Source organism: Manihot esculenta, chromosome 12 (assembly GCF_001659605.2).
Source record: "Manihot esculenta cultivar AM560-2 chromosome 12, M.esculenta_v8, whole genome shotgun sequence".
Lineage (NCBI taxonomy): Eukaryota > Viridiplantae > Streptophyta > Magnoliopsida > Malpighiales > Euphorbiaceae > Manihot > Manihot esculenta.
In genome coordinates this window covers 30,507,769-30,529,487 of record NC_035172.2, presented here as the reverse complement: position 1 = coordinate 30,529,487, position 21,719 = coordinate 30,507,769, and the positions used below count along the sequence as shown (strand labels likewise).

Genomic DNA, 21,719 nt, shown 5'->3' with positions numbered 1-21,719 from the left:
TTGTTGAGGTCTACCTTATTGACCATGGAAGGGGTATTCTGTCCACTGTCAGGGGTGGAGGAGATGATTGCTCCTTTATTAGTAGTAAACTTAGTAACAACTTGTGAGTTTTTAGCCATTTTAAGGATAAAGCAATGGAAATGAAAAATATTTTGAGTAAAAAGATAAATAGAAAGCTAAGCCAGATTTATCCCAAATGAACAACAACTCAATGGAATATCCTGGCAATGGAATCAAATGATGAGGCCGAAAATATGTTGAAGATGATTGATACAAAGGAAATAGAGTGAGGTGGTTGGCACCTATGGATAGCCACTCCGACGCTTAAATCAGTGAGCTTATCAAGAATGGCGAGTGTAAGTAAGTTGTTTGAACTTAAGAAGAATATGTAAGAATATGTACCTTGAACTCTATGTATGCTTTGCTTTTAAACTGTAAGAAGATGGAGTTAGTTGGAGAATCTCCTAGAAATCTGACTAATATCGGCTAGTAGATAAGATATCATGCAATTATAGGCATACTGGGAATCTGTTAGATACTATCCTTAAACGGTAACTTGTATTATGAAATGTACAACCGATTCAAGAGATGACACGTCTTCTAACGTCTCGAGTGTTAACCATTATGATGGCCGAGTTTTTTTTATTATAGGTGAGACTTCCGTTCCCAAATGTCATAATTTATTATAGTTTTATTATGCTACTCTGTCATATAATAACAGCTCATCATATATTTTAGTCGAATATGGTGCAATATCAATATATTTATTTTTAAATTTTTTTATCTAAAAGAGTAAAATCCTTCTTACAAAAATGGATGGTTTGAACCAAATTGTCACTTTAACCGACTTTAATCTAAAGGTTTAAAGTTAAAAGAAAAAACTAAAGGATAAAATACAAGAATTAGAAATACTAAAATAAAAATAAAAATTAATTTTTGTCCTCACTTTTCTTTAATTTTTTTAAAATTGAAATTGAAATGCAAATTTAATTAAAATAAAAGAAAACATTAAAATTAGAATTAAATTGAATAAAATTAAAATTTAATTGAAATTAAAAACTAATATTTTGTAAGAAAATTTAATTAACTGAAAATTGATCAGAATCTAAAAATAAATTTTAAATTAAAATAGTTTTATTATTATTTTTTTAATTTTTAATTTTTATTAAATTATCTAGATAAAATTTTAATCATCGATACTAATATAAGAATAGAATAATAATACACGAAATAAGAGAGAGACACAGGAGAAGAGAGAATACAGAAAATATATAACAATACATATAGAATATATTGTAATATGAAATAGACAGTGATAAAGTCGGCCCGATTAACTCATAATATATTACAATACTATCCGAAATTACTCGGCCCGATTAACTCATAATACCAAAAAATTCAGAAATTTATGCAAAATCTCTCATTTCAAAAAAATTAAGAAACAATCTCAAAGTCACAAAGTCACTTTGAATCCGATTAACTCATAATATCAAAAGAATCAGAAATTCACACACAATCTCACATTTCAACAAAATTAAGAAATAATCTTAATCTCACAAATAGACTCTGAATGGAAATAATGTTTATTTCAATAATTACTTAATAGTCTCACTAAATATAATTTTCACAATAATTTTTATTAAAAAGAACTTCAATAAAATTCACAAATACATGAATTTTGAAAATTTATCACAAATTTCAAAATCCACACTAATATATCTAACAAGTACATATCTGAAATCTAATTTCAAGAAATTCATCCAAACTCACAGTGACGGAGAACGAGGAAGTTATCGAATAGCATAATTAGACCAGAAGAAGCAATGGAAGAGAGCAAAGAAATAAGGAACAACAAATCCTAGCAATTAGGATCGGCGGACGCAACAACGATATTGACAGGGTAAAAAGCAGAAAGATGATCAATAAGAGATGTGCGGCTGTATCATAAAGAAGGCAAAGAGGTCGAAGGGGAGAGGGTTGCTGAGTGGAGAGGTTTTAGTGTTGGGAATTTAAGTGATTTTCGATTAAAATTGTTTATTTAGATTTAATGGTTTGTTGTTGTTAAAAAAAATTAATTAAAATTTCGTTTTTATAGTTTTTATTATCTAAAATATTTTATATTATGGCTATCAATTTTTTTTAGGTTATAATTTTTTAGATAAATACTTTGTTTATTAATTTATATGTGTATTAATTTATTTTAATAAAAAATAAAAAAAATATCAAAAATTCGAGTTGCAAACTGAAAACAGCTATTTTTAAAATATAAAAATATTTTATATGTATTAATTTATGTAAGACTATTCTAATTTTTATTTTAAATTATATTTTTTAAAATAAATAATAATAATATTAAAAAAGCATTATTTCTAGAATTATCTCAGTCAATATTAATTTTTATCTTATTTCTCTTGTTTATCTATAAGTATATGCAAAATGTTATATAACATAAATTATTTATATTTTTAATACTTATAAAAATCAATATATATTAATTTTATGGTTATAATATATATATATATATAATTACTTATATGAAATTATTTGAGTAGTAGATTGAAAACGTTGTCTATTTGCACTAAGTATATCTTTTTAATCAACTAACAATATGGAAAGTTACACATAATTGGATGTGATAGGCAGTGCAGATTAGAGTAATACATATAATTTAGAGTATAATTTGTTTTGAATAATAAAATTAAGAGAAAAGTATAATTTATTAATTTTTCACTTCATTTATTATAATTGGATAACGATTATATATATTATTTTTAAATTAATTATTGATGAATTATAAGTAATTATTTATTATTTACTAAGTATTAAATATATTAATAATAATGTTTTTTAATATGATTTGAACCTTTTAGCATTACAAACACCATGTATTATCATGTCTATACTCTAAATTATTATATCTCAATTTAATTAGTATGATATTTTAATATGATTTGAACTTCTTAATAATAGTAATTAGTGTTAATTTCTATCAAAATAGAATCTATAACATTATGCTATTAACAAATAACAGTAATTAGATAATAGCAGTAATTTTTTTAATGACGTTAAGAATCTATAATTGTATTTGTATTAAATCAATACTCGTAATATGATTTTTATATTAGTGAACCGCTCAAATTCGTTAAAAACTCAGCCTATTAGAATTCAAGCAAGTCGAGTGTTCGGATCCATGTTCATTTCAAAAATATTTAAATTCTATCCTATTAAAATTCAAATAAAAATACCCTTAAAAAGCAAAACTTGCTCTAATTTACATTTTGAGTTCGACTTTTAAATATTTTGGTTATCCAATTTAATTTTTACCTTTTTAAATATCTTTAAACCATTAATTATTTAGTTACTTTATTTAAGTGGAAAAATTTACCAATTAAAAAGCTCTTAATCCCAATATTATGGATTTCTAAAACAATGAATAAAAGTGTAATGAAAATTTTAAAACTACATAACCATATGATCTAAAATTTGAGAAAGAATATGTTTGAATACATTTAGAAATTTTAGATAGATTTTCAATGAATGTCTAAAAATATAAGAACCAAAATGAAATTGTAATTTACCATATATTTTATGATCTCTCTGAAGAAAATATTCACAACCCAATAAATATGAAGTTTCTATTTTTAGAGGGAGGAGAGAGAGGAGAGATAGCTGTGGATTTTGAGGAATGGATTTGCTGGCAAATATATTCTCGAAAAATTTGAGAATGACAATTTTTTATTCGGCACTACTAAGAACAAGGGTAAAATTAAGGAAAATACAAAATCGTACGAGTACTAGCATAATGAATGGCTAGAAAGCTAATGTTCAAATGATCACCTACTTCCCTTAGCCTCTCGCCAAAAACAATTTCAACAATAGAGAAAAATGGTATACCACAAACAAACTGGCTGCACTGAAAGCCGTCCACTACGAGTTCTGAAAAACTGGACTGAAATTTTACACCAACTGCCTATATTTGCAGGCAGCATTAAAAATAAATAGTCTGAATGTATAATTTTTTTTCAAAAAAGGGACTGATAGACATAAGTAAGGCACAGCAACACTCCCATTCTCACCATTGTCAAGCCCTCTGAAAAAACTAGACACAGTTCCTCCCACATTCATTTGTACAAAAGACTTTTCACAAGAGGAAGCAATCATGTTTGTTATAAATAATTTTTCCTCTACAAATCATGTAAACTAAAATCCAAACAGAAAAATCTCAATATGCATTATTTGCAACATCAAATGTACACACTATGCATAGAGCTCGAATCAAAACCTCAGATGGTGCCGACTGCTTGGTCTGAAAACAAATCAGCCCCTAGCATTACCATGTCGTTGGTTTCTGAAGTACTGAAGTAATGCCTGAGCCTGCAAGCACTCAAAGCACATTATTATTAGCACTTCAATAGAAAAAGAAGGGGGGAAAATCCTGAACGTGGAAAACAATAATTTGACAGTATACCTTTTCTTTAGCCCTTGGGGTGCCAGATTGTGATAAAGCCACTAATGGCGGTACAGCACCTTCTTGAAGCACCATGTTACAAAATCTACTACTATTTGTGGAAAGCTGCAAAAGAGCAGCTGCTGCATTTTCCTTCCCTCTTGCAGAGCCCAACTCAACAACCTCAACAAGAACAGGGATCCCACCCTCTTGACCAATTGCAGTCCTTCCCTCAGGAATAGTTGCAAGATTAGCCAAGACAGCAACTGCCTTGTCAACCATCCCAGCTGCCGGGTCCATCAACTCTACAAGGTGCTTAACAGCACCAGCTTGCACAATGCGGGCTTTGTTTTCATGAAATATTGACAAATTAAATAAAGCTGTAGCTGCATCCTTCTTTCCCCTGGGAGTTCCATTCCCCAATAAATCAACCAGAGGACCAATAGCCCCAGATCGTCCTATTCTGACCTTGTTATCCTCAATCACTGAGAGGCTAAAGAGGGTGGCAGCTGAATTCTCCTTGGCCTCTGGACTTCCTGTTTCTAGAACATGAATCAGAGGTTCAATAGCATCTGCATTAGCAATTGCTGTTTTGTTGTTATCATTAATTGACAGGTTAAGGAGTGCTGTGACAGCATTTTCCTGGATGTTTGTGTCAGTTGATCGAAGCAAGCTAACTAACAAGTTGATGGCCCCACAACTTGCTATAACAATCCTATTGTCCATATTGTGTTTGGCAAGTAGCCTGAGTTCAGCTGTTGCATCTCTTTGAATTTCAACAGAATCACTCTTCAAGTCCTCAATCAGCTTCCGAACTTTTGTTTCAACACCAGAAAGGTCAGCTCTTGTTTCAATCGCAGGGGAAGAAACTATCCTAGGAACAAGCCTATCTGCAGGCCGCCGCCAGATTGTTTGGCTTCGAGACCGTGTCTCGACCAAACGGTGTGGGAACTCAGGTTCTCTGTGAGGGATGCTCAATGTAGTAGAAGCCTGCGGCTCCGCTTTGACTTCCCCTGAAGTGTCACTGCTATAGGAAGCAATATGGTTAGACATTTCTGAAGACTCATCAGCATCTCCATTTGCTCCTTGAGAAAAATTTGCATTAGCAATTGCACTGGAGGCTGAAGCATTTCTACTGTGGCTCTGGGTTATTGGTTGATCAGTTCTAACTGCATTTGGAACTTCGTTCCTAGATGGTGATACAGCATGGACAACTGAATCCATGCTTCTTTCTTCCAAGTTAGCAGACCTTTCCTCAGAACTCGGTAGTGATATTCTCATCACGTCCAAACCCTGTTCATTTCCTACTACACCTGATAAGGAACCCTCAGAGATAGAACGTGGATGAAGTGGTGAAGTTCCCTCTCGATGGATCCCACCAGAAGAAATCCGATTCCTCCCAGGAGAACCAGCAGATCGAGTTGACTCAGGTGACATAGGTTGGTTGCCCCTGGATTGAGGTAAAACATGTGAATCCTTGGGCATGCCACTGGAATCGGCATGTAAAAGAAGTGGTGAGGCCTGATTGAAGCTCACCAACTTCACAGGATCAGGCAGCTTCACATTGTTAGACTCGCACCAATTTGCAATGAGAGCCTTTACAGTGTAATTAGGTATCAGATTGGTGTGAGCCAGAGTCTGCCGCGTCTTAGGACAAACAGTGAGCCCAAGTTCAATCCAGTTCTTAATGAATGCCCGCTCATATGTTTGCCCTGATGCCACAATTACCGGATCAGTCATCAACTCAAGAGAGAGAGGACAGCAAAAATCAGCAGGTATTGGGACTGGGCTACTGGTCTGAGACTGTTTTATCAGAACAAGACGATCATGCATGCGAGTCACAAGAAAGATCATTTGATCAAATAACTCGGCTTCCCTGGTGTTTTCAGCTTGTTCAGCATTCTCCTTCAACTTCTCAAGGGCCACTGCTTCAATCAGAATCTCCTGATTGGACCTCAAGCTTAAGCTCTCTGCAATTTTCACCAGGATCTCTGAGCTGGGTCCAAGATTCTCCACCTGATCCCTTATGGCTTCCCTAACGACTGATGATATCTGTTCATATCCCATTTGCTTAATTTTCTGTGTGCAGTACTGCAATCAATTGCATGATTTATCAGACATCATCAAAAGGATTTAGTTCATATATGCTCCAAACTCAAGAAACCAGACAAAGGCTTGTATAATAGTTCTGCTTCACATCCAAAATGTATGATTTCTTGATGATTAAACAATCGGCCAAAAAATAGCAGCAACATTTTAAATAAAACCTTTAGGGATGATTACCTCAAGAGATGATGAACTTAATTCATCTGGGAGATTTTCATGGGAAGACTTCAACTGCTGAAAAGTGTCCAAACCCAACGTCCGAATCTTTGATATTAATGATTCAATTTGCAGAACCTGGATCAACAGAAAAAGGATGATTAAAAATATCATCCTTAAGAAAGGTCACTTACATTCAGCACTATTCTATTGTTCCTTTCTTTCTTTCCCCTTTTTCAGCGAGTCACTCTGCTCATTGTGAATTCAAGCTAAGAAACAGTATTACATTTTCAATTCTCAGTGAATAATCCAAGCCAGGCAAAGTGTTGCTTAGACAATCCAAAGGTTTTTTTATGAAATAAGAAACTTTTAGAGTTGAACAAAAAATAAAAACATAATAAATTGATCATGGCAGTGAGATAAATGGGGACATTTGCTTGGATAATAACTGAATGATTGCAAGTCACCAAAGAGTTTTTCCACTAAGTAATGCCTGCCTATGATGATTACAAGATGAGTTAGAAAAAATATTTAAGCATCTCAAAGGGTAAGGAAGATAAGATTACAGTAAGATCATATCAAGAAAAATCTCCCACTAAAGCCGTAAAGATAGTTCATGACATCACAAGAATCTCAACAGCAACTAACCTTAATTCCAAACAAGTTGCTGTAGATCTTTAATTCACCATTCAACTCTATTTGAAACTAATTCCACATCAATATCCAAAAATTGTAAACCTTTTGATACTACTTCCTCAATATCTATTCTCAATCCTTCCACTGCTAACTTATCACATCATCATACTGAGGCATATGATGCTCCACTTTGAACATAACCAAACCATCTTAATCGACCCTCTATGATTTTATCCCCAATGTGTTACATGCACTCTCTGCCAGATGTGGTCATACATAATTTTATTCATTATCATCATATCATGTCACAAGATATCTATCTCAACATCTATATTTTTACCACACTAATTTTGCAGGCATCTTGTACATTAAATATCCAATATTTGTTCCCATACAAACAGCTAGCCTAACTACAATTCTATAGATTTAGATTTCACCTTATTAGGATCCTAGGTCACCTAGCAAATCTGTCGCACTCCATTTTATTCATCCTATTTTGATAATATGAGTTGCATCCTATCTGTTATTTTGTTCTTCTGAATGATAAAATCTAAATACGAAAATGTAACCAGAACTCCATCAAATCGAATCTCATCTTCATTCATCTACAGGAGCTAAACCTGCAATGCATATATTCCGTCTTACTTCTACTTAGCCTAAAATTCTTTACTCTCAAGGTCCTTCTCCACAACTTCAACATCTAGTTAACTCCTCCACTAGTTTCATCCAATAAGACAACATCAGCAAATAACATGCACCAGGTGATATCATCTTCAATATAACTAATTAGCTCATCCATAACAAAGTTAAACATGTACAGACTCAAAGTCAATCTCTTATGTAAAGACTTTGTTATGGGGATCTCAAGCATCTAAATAAATTTGATGCAAATGACAAGTAGAAAACAACAATTTGCATTTATTTCAATTCCTTCTTATCCAGTATTAATAAAGTTCTGAATAAAACATATGCACCCACCCCCACCCCCTTTCTCAAAAAAAAAAAAAAAAAAGAGGGGAAAAAACAGAACAGTCTGTAAAGTATGCTGAAAGATTTTTATTCTTCCCCTCTCCAACTCCATACGTCTATTGCAAGCACATTTAGCACCAGTCCCAGTATTAGCCTACTAGTCCTCATTAGTTCAGCATGCCTTGTTCATCAACGTAAAATAGCCACATCATAACCATAACCTCCAACTTAATACACCATAGATAATTTTCAATTACTAATAACTTAACTCGGACATAATACAGCTCCTGCTTCCATATATAGTTTGCAACAAACCTCCCTATTCCTAATACAAACCTTTTCAGGTTCTTTATACACACATTTGAAAGCAAAAAATTTGGAATCACACATAGACAATTTAAATTGCACACAAGTTCTTTCATTATATTTCTGAAGAGAGAGCATCAGGTGGGAGCAAAGAGTAGTCCATCGCATAAGCAGCAGTCTCCCCTCGTACAAAAGACAAAAGAAGCATAAAAAGAACCACACTAAAACATGCTAATCCTAAGATTAAAAGAATATATGAATACCTCAAATCCTAACACTAAAAAAAATATACCTCACAATAAAAAATAAAATAAAAAAAAACTGTAGCAGCTCCATAAGCTAGCTCAACCTAGGTACTTCCTCAAAATACATATTGGCTAATGGCTACCTAAAATCATAAAAATAGTGCTTGTGGAACTTACAAAATAAACTTTACTTGACAACGGTTGCCAGTTCTCGAAGAGATCCCTCAATTCATCAATAGATTGGCTCAATTCATGAAATGCCTTGTTAAGCACTTCATCAGAAGCTATTTCAGAATCAACAATGGCATCAAGTATTGGCTTCAACAGCTTCAATATCTCTTCTGCCTTCTGCCAATACTTCTGAACCAGGTCCAAGCTTACGTTGTCAATCGATGATAAACATAAAAAAGAGGAGATGTTATTGAGAAGTTCTTTCAACAATGATATTTCCATGGCACCTGCATGACCAAAAATATCACAAATTGCACCATCAAAGGAAAAGAAATGGCAACAAACTTGCAAATATCTATAGAGAGCTTCTTCAGACCGAAAATAGAATAATTCTAAAGCACAGATTAATGCTTGTATACATGCATGGAAATAGTCATCTGTATATATCCTTTATAAGATTAATGCTTGTATACATGCATGGAAATAGTCATCTGTATATGTCCTTTATAGACATTATCCCAAGGTATCTAATAAACTCTCTTCATGAGAAACAATAAAAAATTGATACTGCAGATACTGGAATGTTAAAAGGGTTAGTGAAAGCATGGCTTAGTGAATACATGGTATAAAGCAACCACAATTGGAAACAACAACCCCAACAATAACTAATCTTTTACTAGAAGTTTCCTTCAATTGTTATAATCCATTTCAGAGCCTTTCCACTTAGTTTCAGAGTAACACTAGCAATCAATATATAAATTAAATTTCGAAATGACATAAATAAATACTAGAACATTATACTATTTGCTACCAAGCAAAAACTCAAACATTATACGTAAAGTCGGCATATATTATATAAAATAAATAATTTGGAGTTAAAAAAAAATACTAAGATCAAACCAATAATAGCATTTGATGATCCTCATGCAGGCCAACAGAATCAAAGCTACAAAAGACAGCTACTCTGGTGCAGATAACTAACTGAATAAATAATCAAATAACCATCTCACAAGAACTTTCCAAACCCTTAATCAAGTATTGTATTAAAAACCGTCGTATATTGTTGCAAATCAAGTACAGTGAGCTGAGAGCAAAATTTTTAGGAGACAGCACGGGTGAAAACAATTACGGGCTTGTTTTTTTGGTGAACACATGGTTTTCTGAGGTGGATTTTCATAAACTACGGATACGAAACCAGGGTTTTGAACAATTTGGAAACCCACCTGAATTGAGTTAGAGTTCTGACCAGAGGTCAAGGAAGGATTTCAAAAATGAAATCTTGCCAGGGTTGGTAGTGAAGGAGATTGATCAGATTGGAATCAATTCTTACTTAAAACTCCTTTTTTTTCCCTCCCTTTGAACTACTCTAATTTGCTGCATATGAAGTATAGATCATTACAATTCAGTTTTTTATATATTCATATCTATCAAGGGATACAAGTTTCTATTTCTGTAATAATAATATCTTTAATGATTTTTTAATTGTCAACCAACTAAAATTTAAAAAGCCTAATCCCAACTCAGCAGGGTTAAATAGATATCTTTTTCTTTATTCTTTTCCATTATATCCAAGGCAACTTCCTCTATTAGGTATTGGAGTATGATCCTTCTTATGGTTTTAGTTTACAGCAGTTTTATGTACTCTGGTTCAGTCAGCTTGATTTGGTAATCAATTTAGACTCTATAATGATCAACCTCGTGTAAATTCTAATCATCCACAAATATCTTCCTCTCTTATTACAAACATTAGTTGCGTGCATTGTTATTATTCCATTTCTAGTATTTGCATATATTTGTAAATGATAATAGACAAGATATCAACAAGCCCAACAATAATAGCCTGTTTTAATTTTCCATTTCCAACTACCATAGCATACAAAACAAATGCCAGAGAGTATGACAGAAAATACAAAGTTCAGACTATGCAAAAGAGAATTCTCATATCACCAAATAACTATAGTTAGAAGTATGTGATACACGAATTCACTAATGAATATTACAAAATGTCATACAAAATTCCTTCTTCACCAGTCAACTCTATCTGAAGGTATATCCCATTAAATTTTAGTCAATCCTCCTCCCTCTGTCTCTCTCACCACTTCTGTCAAGGCTTTTCCAAACAAACATCATATATGCACAAAGATGCTAAATTTATAAAATAAATTCACAGGAAGGGAAAGAAAATCATAGGATTGCTAAGAGCATGGACTGTACCTTTTCACTAAAAGCTGTTACTTGAAATACCAAAGTAATGTCTCACATTAATGATCTTCAATACTGTGGAAAAAAAGGAAAACCTCCTGGAAATCCATGATATAGCTTATTTGAATTCTTCGGAATTGAAATCCCAGAAATACCCTGTACAGAAACAAACCTTTAGATTAACTTATCAGAAAGTTCTAATATTTAATGTTAGGTGGAAGATTAAATGCTACTAATGAAATCTATAGCAAAATATATAGCAAGTATTTTTTTCACCACTAAAAAAAATCAGTAAGGAAAACCTTCAAGCTTCAATATATAATTTGTCAATGATCTTTCCTAATGTCCTTTCTAGTGTGACTTAGAGGGGGGAGGGGAGGGAAAGAGGTAGACAATGCTCATCTATGCAGGTCCGGCAGTAATACTGAAGATGAACATTATGAAAGAACTCTCCTTAATATAAGATAATGATAATAAGGTGATCATTGGTTCGAATTCTGAATGGAAAGACTTTGATGAGATTACAACTATGCAATACCCTAGCTTCCTTCCCATGATGTCATATTGGGATGATTCTTTTTTATTTTTCCCTGCTCTTAAATTCTGGTAAATTTTGCTTTAAGACCCTCCTTTCAACAAGTAAATGTCTCACTCTCTTTCTCTCTCTCACACACACAAACACCTTATGTCTAAGGGGATAGCAGAATCATAATATCTAAATTACCTTATCAAGTCAGACTAATTTGATGAGATCATATTCTGACTGCTAAAATTTGATTATAATCACGTCCATTCATCAATGTAAGTGTCCAATTATCATATCAAGTTGCTACACTTCCAACAATCTTGCATCTGTTTAAAAGCTAAAGATTATAGGAACCTACAATTCAGATTTTTTTGTGCATTAATCATTTGAATTATCAACAAAACTTAAAGTCTATTCATAAATTAATATTTATTTATCTCCTCACTTAGCTGCAATTTGTAAACTTATAGTTGTCCAACTCAATAGTCAATTCCCATCCATGTTAGACTTTACTGAGTGTGCCATTTCAATTTATTGAGCGGTTATTATGCATAATAAAAAACACCTACCACAAGGACCTCACAAATCTGCATGAAAAAAACTAAATTCCACTGTCTAATGTACTTAAAAAAAAGACAAAACAAAAAATTGGTTATCATTTTTCAGTACCAACAATCATCAATTCGAACTTTGCTCCATGTAGAAATATAATATTTGATGTTGTATTTCATAATAAAGATTACAATCTATTTATATATAAAAGACGGTATCTAAACAGGAAAGAAAATCAAGTCTATAATTATACAATCCCTAAGATTAAGCAACTAACCCATCTATCAATATTTACTTCCTATATTAATATATTTACTTCCTATAATCTATAACACTCCCCCTTAAGTTGGAGCATAAATGTTAATCATGCCCAACTTGTTACATATATAATCAACTCGTCCCATACAACTTAGCAGACACCGAATTTGTAAACCCAACTTCTTCCAATAATTGACGTACCCACAAAACTTCACAAACGGTTTTTGCCATAACTCGACATTTAGATTCAGCACTAGAATGGGAGACCACATTTTCTCAGCTTGGTAAAACGCATTACTGTGAATAGAATTTCGAATCCGTGAACAGTACTCGTGACTCGTGAACAGTACCCTATGAACAGTACTCGTGAACAGTACCCGATGAATAATTCCCGTGAACAATACTTGATGAATAATTCCTGTGAACAATACCTGATGAACAGAGCCCTAAGTCTCCAAGTGTTACCCTTTATGGATAACCCAAATGAACATAGACCTAAGTCTCCAAATGTTACCCTTTATGAGTAATCCAAATGAATAGAGCCCTAAGTCTCCAAATGTTACCCTTTATGAGTAACCCAAATGAATAGATCCAAATGTTACTCTTTATGAGTAACCCAAATGAACAGAGCGCTAAGTCTCCAAATGTTACCTTTTATGAGTACCCCAAATGAACAGAGCCCTAAGTCTCCAAATGTTACTCTTTTATGGGTAACCCAAATAAACAAAACCCTAAGTCTCCAAAAGTTACTCCAAAAGTTACTTTTTATGGGTAACCCAAATGAATAGTATCAAAAAGGCGCCTTCACTCAACACCCAAACGACAAACGAACCACAAATCTGACAAGAGAGCTGCAAGGCGACTTTGACATCCTCTCTAGGTGAATGGTGAGAGACAAATATTATCCTAGATGGATAACACAAAAGAACAGGAGTCCTGAGTCTCCAAAAATTTAAAACTTGACGAGAGAGAAAATAAATCTCTACAAACCTGGCTCTGATACCATGTAGAAATATAATATTTGATGTTGTATTTCATAATAAAGATTACAATCTATTTATATATAAAAGACGGTATCTAAACAGGAAAGAAAATCAAGTCTATAATTATACAATCCCTAAGATTAAGCAACTAACCCATCTATCAATATTTACTTCCTATATTAATATATTTACTTCCTATAATCTATAACACTCCAAAAGAAATCCTTTCAACTAGTCATATTGAGGGATGTAAACGAGTAGGGTACCCACGAAATTGAGGGTACCCAAACTTGAACTCGATTATCTGTAAAATTTCAAAGCCCTTCCCAAATCCATTTAGTATTTTAATTTTACTACCTATACCCGTTCCAAATCCATTTAACAATACCAGCATAATACCCGAACCGATCGAACCCGATTTCTTTAATTCAATCCAATGACAAAAAAATTTAAGGATTTGGGTATTCTAACCCAAATAACAAACCCAAAAGCATGCACTTAAAAGTTGATAAATGGACGCTCCATAAATTCACCTCATAGAATTTCTATTGCCTTCTGTGATAAATTAGTAAATACCGGGTCATGAAATACAACTATTTCAGTTAAAAAAACCCTCAACCCGCATCAGTTCATAACATGAATAGGTTTCAAAAACATTAGCAGATAGCACTCTTAATTTTCTATCACATTTGACCAAATTTTAGGAGCAACTGGGTGGAAACCTATCATTGTTTCAAAGTTCTACTCTTTGAGAAGTTCTAGAAGAAATATGAAGGATACCTGTTTGGGATTTCATATGCCATCTTGGAACAGTAGTTGGTTGCAGCATAGTAAATAATGGAGTTCTATAAGTTTTAGAAATTCTATAACAGTATTTCCTACCTTAATGGTGCATGGCACTATTTGTGGGTGTGGTATTGGTCCTTTAGCAAAGTGTGATCTCCAATGCAGCCTTCTTCCAGTGATATTTTCTTCTATTCTTGTAAGGTTGTGCTATTAAACAATATAATTGGTGCCTAATCTTGGTTATTGGTAAAATAGATGAAATCCTTGATCCATCCATGGAAGGGATACCTCCATCTATGAGTAAGGCATCTTTGATGATTCAGATGAATATTCTGGAGCTTCTAGTGAGGTGATGGAGACAGAACCAGATGGGACTGAAGTCCAGTCACCAAAATTTATCACAGAAGGTAATAGAAATTCTACGATAAATGGCAAATTTACAATGACAATATTTCATACAACAAAACAAAATAGAGATAACAATGTTTGAGAATATGTGATACTGTTGCTGAAGTCAATAAATTCACAATGTTGATTACTGACAAATTGACAATTGCTCTTTAACAGAAATTACAAATCTGATAGACAATTGAGAATTACTTGATGATTACTTAAAAAATCTTTAACAGCAACTAAAATATTTTTAACAGTAACTAAATAATCTGATTAATAGTCCATAAATTCTAAAGATCTTTAATAGCAACTAAAAAATCTTTAACAACATGCACTTAAAAATCTTGATTATCAAAATCTGATTACAAACCTGAAGAGAGTTCCGGTCAAATCTTGATTATAAAAAATCAACCGATGATTACTAGAATAACCGATTCAACGAAAGAAAGAAACGCCAACTGGGGAGATAGGGAGAGGAGTTGTCGCCGAATGGGGAGAGAAAAGGAGATGTCGCTGACTGGGGAGAGGGAAGAGTTGTCGTCGAATGGGGAGAGAAAAGGAGATGTCGCCGACGCCGACTGGGGAGAGGGAAGGGTTGTCTCTGACTGGGCTGCCGGCAGTGAAGTGGGGGAGAGAGGCGTCGACTGGGAAGTGGGAAGGGAATCAGAGATCTTCAACTGTTCAATTACACAAATAAAAAGACCAAAATTGGAGGTTTTTTTGTAGTTCTCAAAATCAAAACAGCCAAGCATAAAGACTGAAAAGATAAATGACAACAAATCAAAACAAAACAAAGCTGAATTGAGCTCTAAATACTTAGATTAGATACTGTAGCCGGCAAAGCAATCAACGTACATAAACAAAAACCCTAGATAGACGAAATCAGAAGAAGAAGAAGAGTACCTCAGCAGAGCGAAGATAACCTGAAATAAGCAAATTATCAAAGATTTTTTAGGGTTTTGGAGAAGACGACCACCCAGATTTAGCTTATTCTCCTCCTCTCCTCTGCTATGAATTTGTTTATATTTTGTTTATTATTTTTGTTGTTTAATTAAGAGTAATTTATAATTATAGTTGCTTTTGTGGGGGAGCATTTGGTTGGGGTATGGTGTGAGGATATTCTCGTCATTTTCTATTTTATAATGAAACTCTATCTCCATTTGCCTAAGCCGATTCGTTATGGTTTCCTCTTTATATTGTTTGACCTCGTTTCAGTCAAATTATAAATAAGTTTTTTTAAAAAAAAAAAATAATTTATATTAAAATTTTAAAAAAAAATTATTACTTAATTTTTATAATATAAAAAAATTTCCTAATTAATTTTTTAATTTTAAAAATATTTAAAATATTTCTAAAATTTTAAAAAATTTATTATTTATTCTATCCATTAATTTTTTCATTAAATATTTTATTATTTATTCTTTATAATTTTAAAAAATTTATTAATTGATTTCTCATATTTTTAAAAAATTTATTAAGTAATTTTAAATTTTTTTATAATATTTAATAATTAAAATTTATAGAAAAATTAATGGATAAATTTTTTAAAATATTAAAAATATTTTAATATATTTTTTAAAATTAAAAGATGAATTAATTAATTTATTTATATTATTCAGATTAAATAATATTTTTTTTAAAATTAATAACTGATCAAATCATAATAACAAAATAAATAAATAATTTATCATTGTATTAAGTTAGGTGATTTAAATTGCATAAATTATTAGTTAAAAAAATTTTAATTGAGATAGTTCTGAACTGGAAAGTTAATTTAATTAATCATTTTAATTAGGTAGCCGCCAAAAAGGGGCGGTTCACCAGAGTTGTTGTTTACGGCAAGAACTCATGGAATAATTATTGTATTATCTCATTATTAGCCATTGCTCAATATTTTAACAATCAATTTTACAGAGGAAAAGGAAATGATCCGCATGGGGCATACGGCCGATTTCGCTAATTTAATGATAAAGTTGCCAAATTAATTAAATTTGTTAATTTTTCCAATTTAGTCATTATCATATAACAGGTAGATGTAGTAGGTTTTTTTTTCTTGCATTTTCTTTCTTTCTTTCAATGAGTATTTTGATTATTTTGAGAGAAATAATTTTCTAGGTGGTTTTTTTTTAAAGTTATTTTTTATTAATTTTTTTTATAATTACCTTTATTCATATGAATAAAAGTAATATTTTTATTTTATTTAGACTATTTTCAATACCACACACTATTTTTTACATTATTTTAATATAAAATATTAAAATAATACAATATCATTTTTAACTTTCTGCACTATTTTTAATATAAAAAAAATATTATATTTATATTTTTCTCTCTTTTAATATTATATTATTTATTTTACTTTAATCTTAATTATCCATTTAATTCAAAATTTTCGTATCATTTTATATATTCATCCCATATATTTATATATTTTATATTTTCATTTAATATTTAAATATTCAATTATATTAGAGGTAAATAAAAATATATTAATTATAAAAAGTATTAATTAAATATTAATTCTAAAAATATGTTAATTAAATATTAATTATAATCATACATTAATTAAATATTAATTAACAAAATCCAAAATAAAATAAATTCATGCATATTAAATTATCAATAAAATTTAATTATAATATATGTGCTACTTCACTTATTTTATATAATATATTATAAATAAATTAATTTATTATAAATATTATTTATAATTGAGAATATATTAATTTAAATTAATTTTTTATAATTATAAAAATATATAAAAATATTAATATATTACTAGAATAAAAAAATAAGAATTATTTATAATTGAGAATATATTAATTTAAATTAAATTTTTATAATTATAAAAATATTAATATATTACGAGAATAAAAAAATTAAAATTTAATTAAAATTTTAAATATTCAAATAATAAGGAAGAATTTTTATAAAAAAAACTATAAAATTTTTAATTATATTGTAAATTAATAAATAAATACTGCTGAAATTGTGTGACACTATAGCAAAACACCAAAATTCTGATGAATTTCTATAGCAAAACACCAAAATTCCGATGAATTTTAGTGTTGCGATGGAGGCCATCTCCAATGCAGTTTTGGAAATGGCCTTAAATGTCAGTTTCTCTCAATTTTCTTTTGAGATGAAGTTGAAGATTTTGTATTTATTTTTTTGTTTGAAAGCAAGATATACTTTTTTATGAAATAGTTTGAGTTTTTGTATATTTAGTTATAGTTTTGTTGGTTTTGTGGCTATGCAGATGGTGACTTCTAACATGTGTTATCTAAGATTGAACCCTTGAAAAGAAGGCTTACAATGCGTCTCTCCATATTTCACTAGCATCATTCAATCTTAAGACTGCTTCTCTCGATTCTAGTGATAATAACTTGATGCAATTGTAAAAGTGTTGTTTTTCCTCTCTTATGCATTCGGTTCCATCATTTTCAATCTGAGTTGGTAATGCATATAAATTATTATATCCAAAACTCCATTTCTTTTTGCTCTAAATGAGTTTTAATGCCCTCTAAATGAGTTTTAATGCCTTGGTAATATGTTTATTCTGCTTTTCAATTTTTTAACATGTCAAACTTCTTCTATTTGAATTTATTTAGATAAAAGTAGTCGCTGATCATTAATGAGGAGCAGCATGATATAAATTTTTGTTCAAATTAAAAAAATAAGTCGGATTTGACTCTTTGGAATTAGTGGGTTATTAAGTTTTTCCTAATGAGTTTATTTTTATTTTTTGAATTTTTTATTGACGCATTTAATAAATATTTTTTTATATTTTTTATAAAAATAAGTCAATCCACTCACATAAGTTTTGACATTCAGATCAAATTTTGTAGTATCTTTAACTTATTATATCATATTTTTTATATTATTGTTCTAAAATGAGCTATTGTAGGTTTTCTTTTTTTAAATATTACTATCATTATATCCGTTTTGGGATTAAAATACTTTTGTAGTATAATTTAAAAAGTGTAATTAAAATTTAAAAAGCCACAAAATATAACAAAATCTAATTTTAAATGTGAAATTAAATTGTAGCGAAAAACTCTTAATATTTTTTTAGACAAAAATTTTATTTTAATCATTAAAGTATGGACAAAATGTCTTAGATTTTTTTATGAGGCAAATAAACTTAAATAAATCAACTAAATCCTTTAACTTTTTAAAATATATCAAAAATCATTTTAAAATTTTAAAATAAATTAAGTAAATTTTTATTTAATCAAACACTCAAAATAAAATTATGAGTTGTCATCATAAAACAGGACTACATAGCAAGAGTCTAATAAGGCGAAACACGATCCCACCCATAAAAAGAAAGACCCAATCACTGTAGCACTCGATCCTTTATCAAAGATTCGCCCTCTCCTCAGGAGGTTAAGTCTTCACATAAGTTACTGTTAGTAGACACAATCCAGCAGATCTCCGTTACATTTGTAATCACAGAATTTTCGAATAATTAGCTAGTGAGATTTCCTACTAATTAGCTGGCACCAACCAAATTTCTAGAAAATACTATAATTAACTTCATCTTCTTACCGTATAAAAACTAACGATCACAGAGACAAATGTATATAATTTTTACACAACTACTCTTGAGTTCTACGAAATTCCTTATACTCGCCATTCTCTTCAACTTACTGACTTGAAAGTCAAAGTGGCCATCGTAGGTGTCATCCACCTCACCTTCTCTTTCTTGCAGGTTAGCCAATCACAGCACAGCTCTATTTTCAGCAACATCATTTGGTTCCGTTATCGGAAACTTCATTGAATTTTCTCAATTTATTTGAATTAAAACAAGTTTCTTACTCCTTTTTCTATTCTCTAAAATACTGGCAATTCATGAGCTGTTGCTAAGACTGCTACCAACAAGAACATAATTGCAGGGGGACCCAGCAATGGTAGAGGAAAAAATAAATGTATCCTGGAAGACGTCCTATCAGTGGAACAAGAACCATGGAGCAAACAAGAAGTAAGGTTCGAACCTTTAAACAATGCGACAACATTTTTCCAAAATGACCCGTTGATCATCAATATCCTTCTAAACAAATATGAGGTGAGGTGAGTCTTGGTGGATACAGGTAATTCCGTTAATCTCCCCACCTTAAATATTTTAAATAAATTAGGCTTGGATAAAAATTACATTGTCAAGTTTCTTAGTAGGATTAGGAGATAAAACTGTGGCAATAATGGGTACCATCAATCTCACTCTTATGTTGGATGATGAAAAGCATAAGCGGGAGCTGTATGCGGAGTTTGCGGTGGTAGATATCATACTCGCGTACAATGTAATACTCGATTGCTCAGTTCTAAACTGTTACGATATAGTTATTAACATGGATGCTATATGTTTGAAGTTACTAGCTTCAGCAGAGTTAGCTATAATCCGAGGTAACTGGAAGTCGACTCAGAAATGTTATAGACACCCCATAAAAAGTCTCGAAAAAGTGATGATTCCTATCGACTTACTAGAAAAGCCCAATTTCCACATAAAATCAGAGCCAACAGATCCAGTAGAAGAGGTTCGATTAGGTAAGGATCAAAAGGTACGATTCAACATTGCATTAACTGATGAAATAAATAATGGTTTAACAGAATTGCTAAAATGTAGAGTGACCACATTTGCTTGGTCTCCAAAAGATATGACAGAGGTAGACCTGAATCTTATCACCATAATCTGTCTTTAGACAAAGCAGTAAAATAGTGCAACAAAAAAAAGAAAGTTTGCACCGGAGAGGCATGATGTAATTAAAGAGAAGGTTAATAAGTTATTAAGTACAAGATTAATAAAGGAGGTCCAATACCCTACATGGCTTGCCAATGTAGTACTGATAAAGAAGACCAACAAAAAATAGAGGATGTGCATAGATTTTACCGACTTGAACAGAGTATATCCAAAGGATCATTACCCGTTCCCATCTATTGACAGGTTAGTCGACTCGACCTTGGAACATGCAGTAGTTTCCTTTCTTGATGTCATTTTAGGTTACAACCAGATCATGATGGACACTAAAGATGCAAAAAAAACTATGTTTATTACTAATGTAGGGGTTTTCTGCTACAAAATGATGTCATTTGGACTAAAGAACACAGGGGCGACTTACTAAAGGCTGGTGTCAGGCATTTTCAAAGACATGGTAAGTTCAACAGTCGAGGTATATGTGGATAACATGGTGGTAAAGAATCGATTTTTGGAAGATCATCCAGATAATATTTGAAAAGTTTCTGATGTACTAGATAAGGCAGGTATGCAGTTAAACCCTAAAAAATGCACCTTCGGGGTAAAAACTAGGAGGTTTTTGGAGTATATAGTCTCAAAAAAAGGCATAGAAGCAAACCTAAAAAAGATTAATGCCATCCAAAATATGGAGGCACCTAAAACCATTAATGAAATACAGAAGTTGAATGGGCGAGTCACAACCCTTAGTCAGTTTATATCTTGCTCGGCTAGGAGGTGTCTCCCATTTTTTTAAAGGCTTAAAAGGCAAAAGTAAGTTTGGAGGGAGGGGGGAGGGGAAAGAGTGCGTAGAAGCTTTTGAAAGTTTAAAAACCTTTTTATCATCTCCCCTCTGCTAAGCTCGCCCGTCGAAGGTGAGGTTTTATGTATATACTTGTATGTGATGCAGGAAACAATAAGCTCGGTGCTTGTCCACGAGAACAATAGGGAGCAAATTCAGTCTATTACTCCAGTCAAGTATTGAAAAGGGTAGAACTGAACTATTCACCTCTCAAAAAGTTAGTGTTTGTAGTCTTGATGCCTGCCATAAAATGTACATCTATACTTCGAGTCATACAACATGGAAGTCAGGACAAGTTATCTATTGCGAAAGGTGTTACATAGGCCAGAGTTGTTAGGGTGATTGTCCACCTGGGTGGTAACTTGTCAGTTTTTTACATCAAGTATGTCCTAAGAATGGCTATGAAAGCTAAGCAATAGCCGATTTTGTTGTAGAAATGACTCCACCGTTAGA

At 31.6% G+C, this 21,719-nt stretch overlaps 1 protein-coding gene across 4 annotated transcripts; it reads right to left on the bottom strand.

Annotated features, from left to right (window-relative positions):
• Nucleotides 1-3,876: 3,876 nt before the first annotated feature.
• Nucleotides 3,877-15,795, bottom strand: LOC110627707 (U-box domain-containing protein 4). Of its 4 annotated transcripts, none has more exons than XM_021774056.2 (7): nt 15,640-15,792; nt 15,107-15,413; nt 11,251-11,394; nt 9,043-9,323; nt 6,731-6,847; nt 4,469-6,538; nt 3,877-4,374 (listed from the first exon to the last, which is right to left on the bottom strand). In XM_021774056.2, exons 4-7 carry the CDS (start codon nt 9,316-9,318, stop codon nt 4,318-4,320), a joined length of 2,520 nt encoding a protein of 839 aa, XP_021629748.1. In that variant the 5' UTR covers nt 9,319-9,323; nt 11,251-11,394; nt 15,107-15,413; nt 15,640-15,792; the 3' UTR covers nt 3,877-4,317. The 4 variants fall into 4 exon arrangements, with proteins under 4 accessions (XP_021629748.1, XP_043804621.1, XP_021629750.1 ...); XM_043948686.1 differs by having other exon boundaries at nt 15,107-15,493; nt 15,640-15,773; XM_021774058.2 differs by having other exon boundaries at nt 15,107-15,380; nt 15,640-15,772.
• Between the last annotated feature and the right edge of the window lie 5,924 nt (nt 15,796-21,719).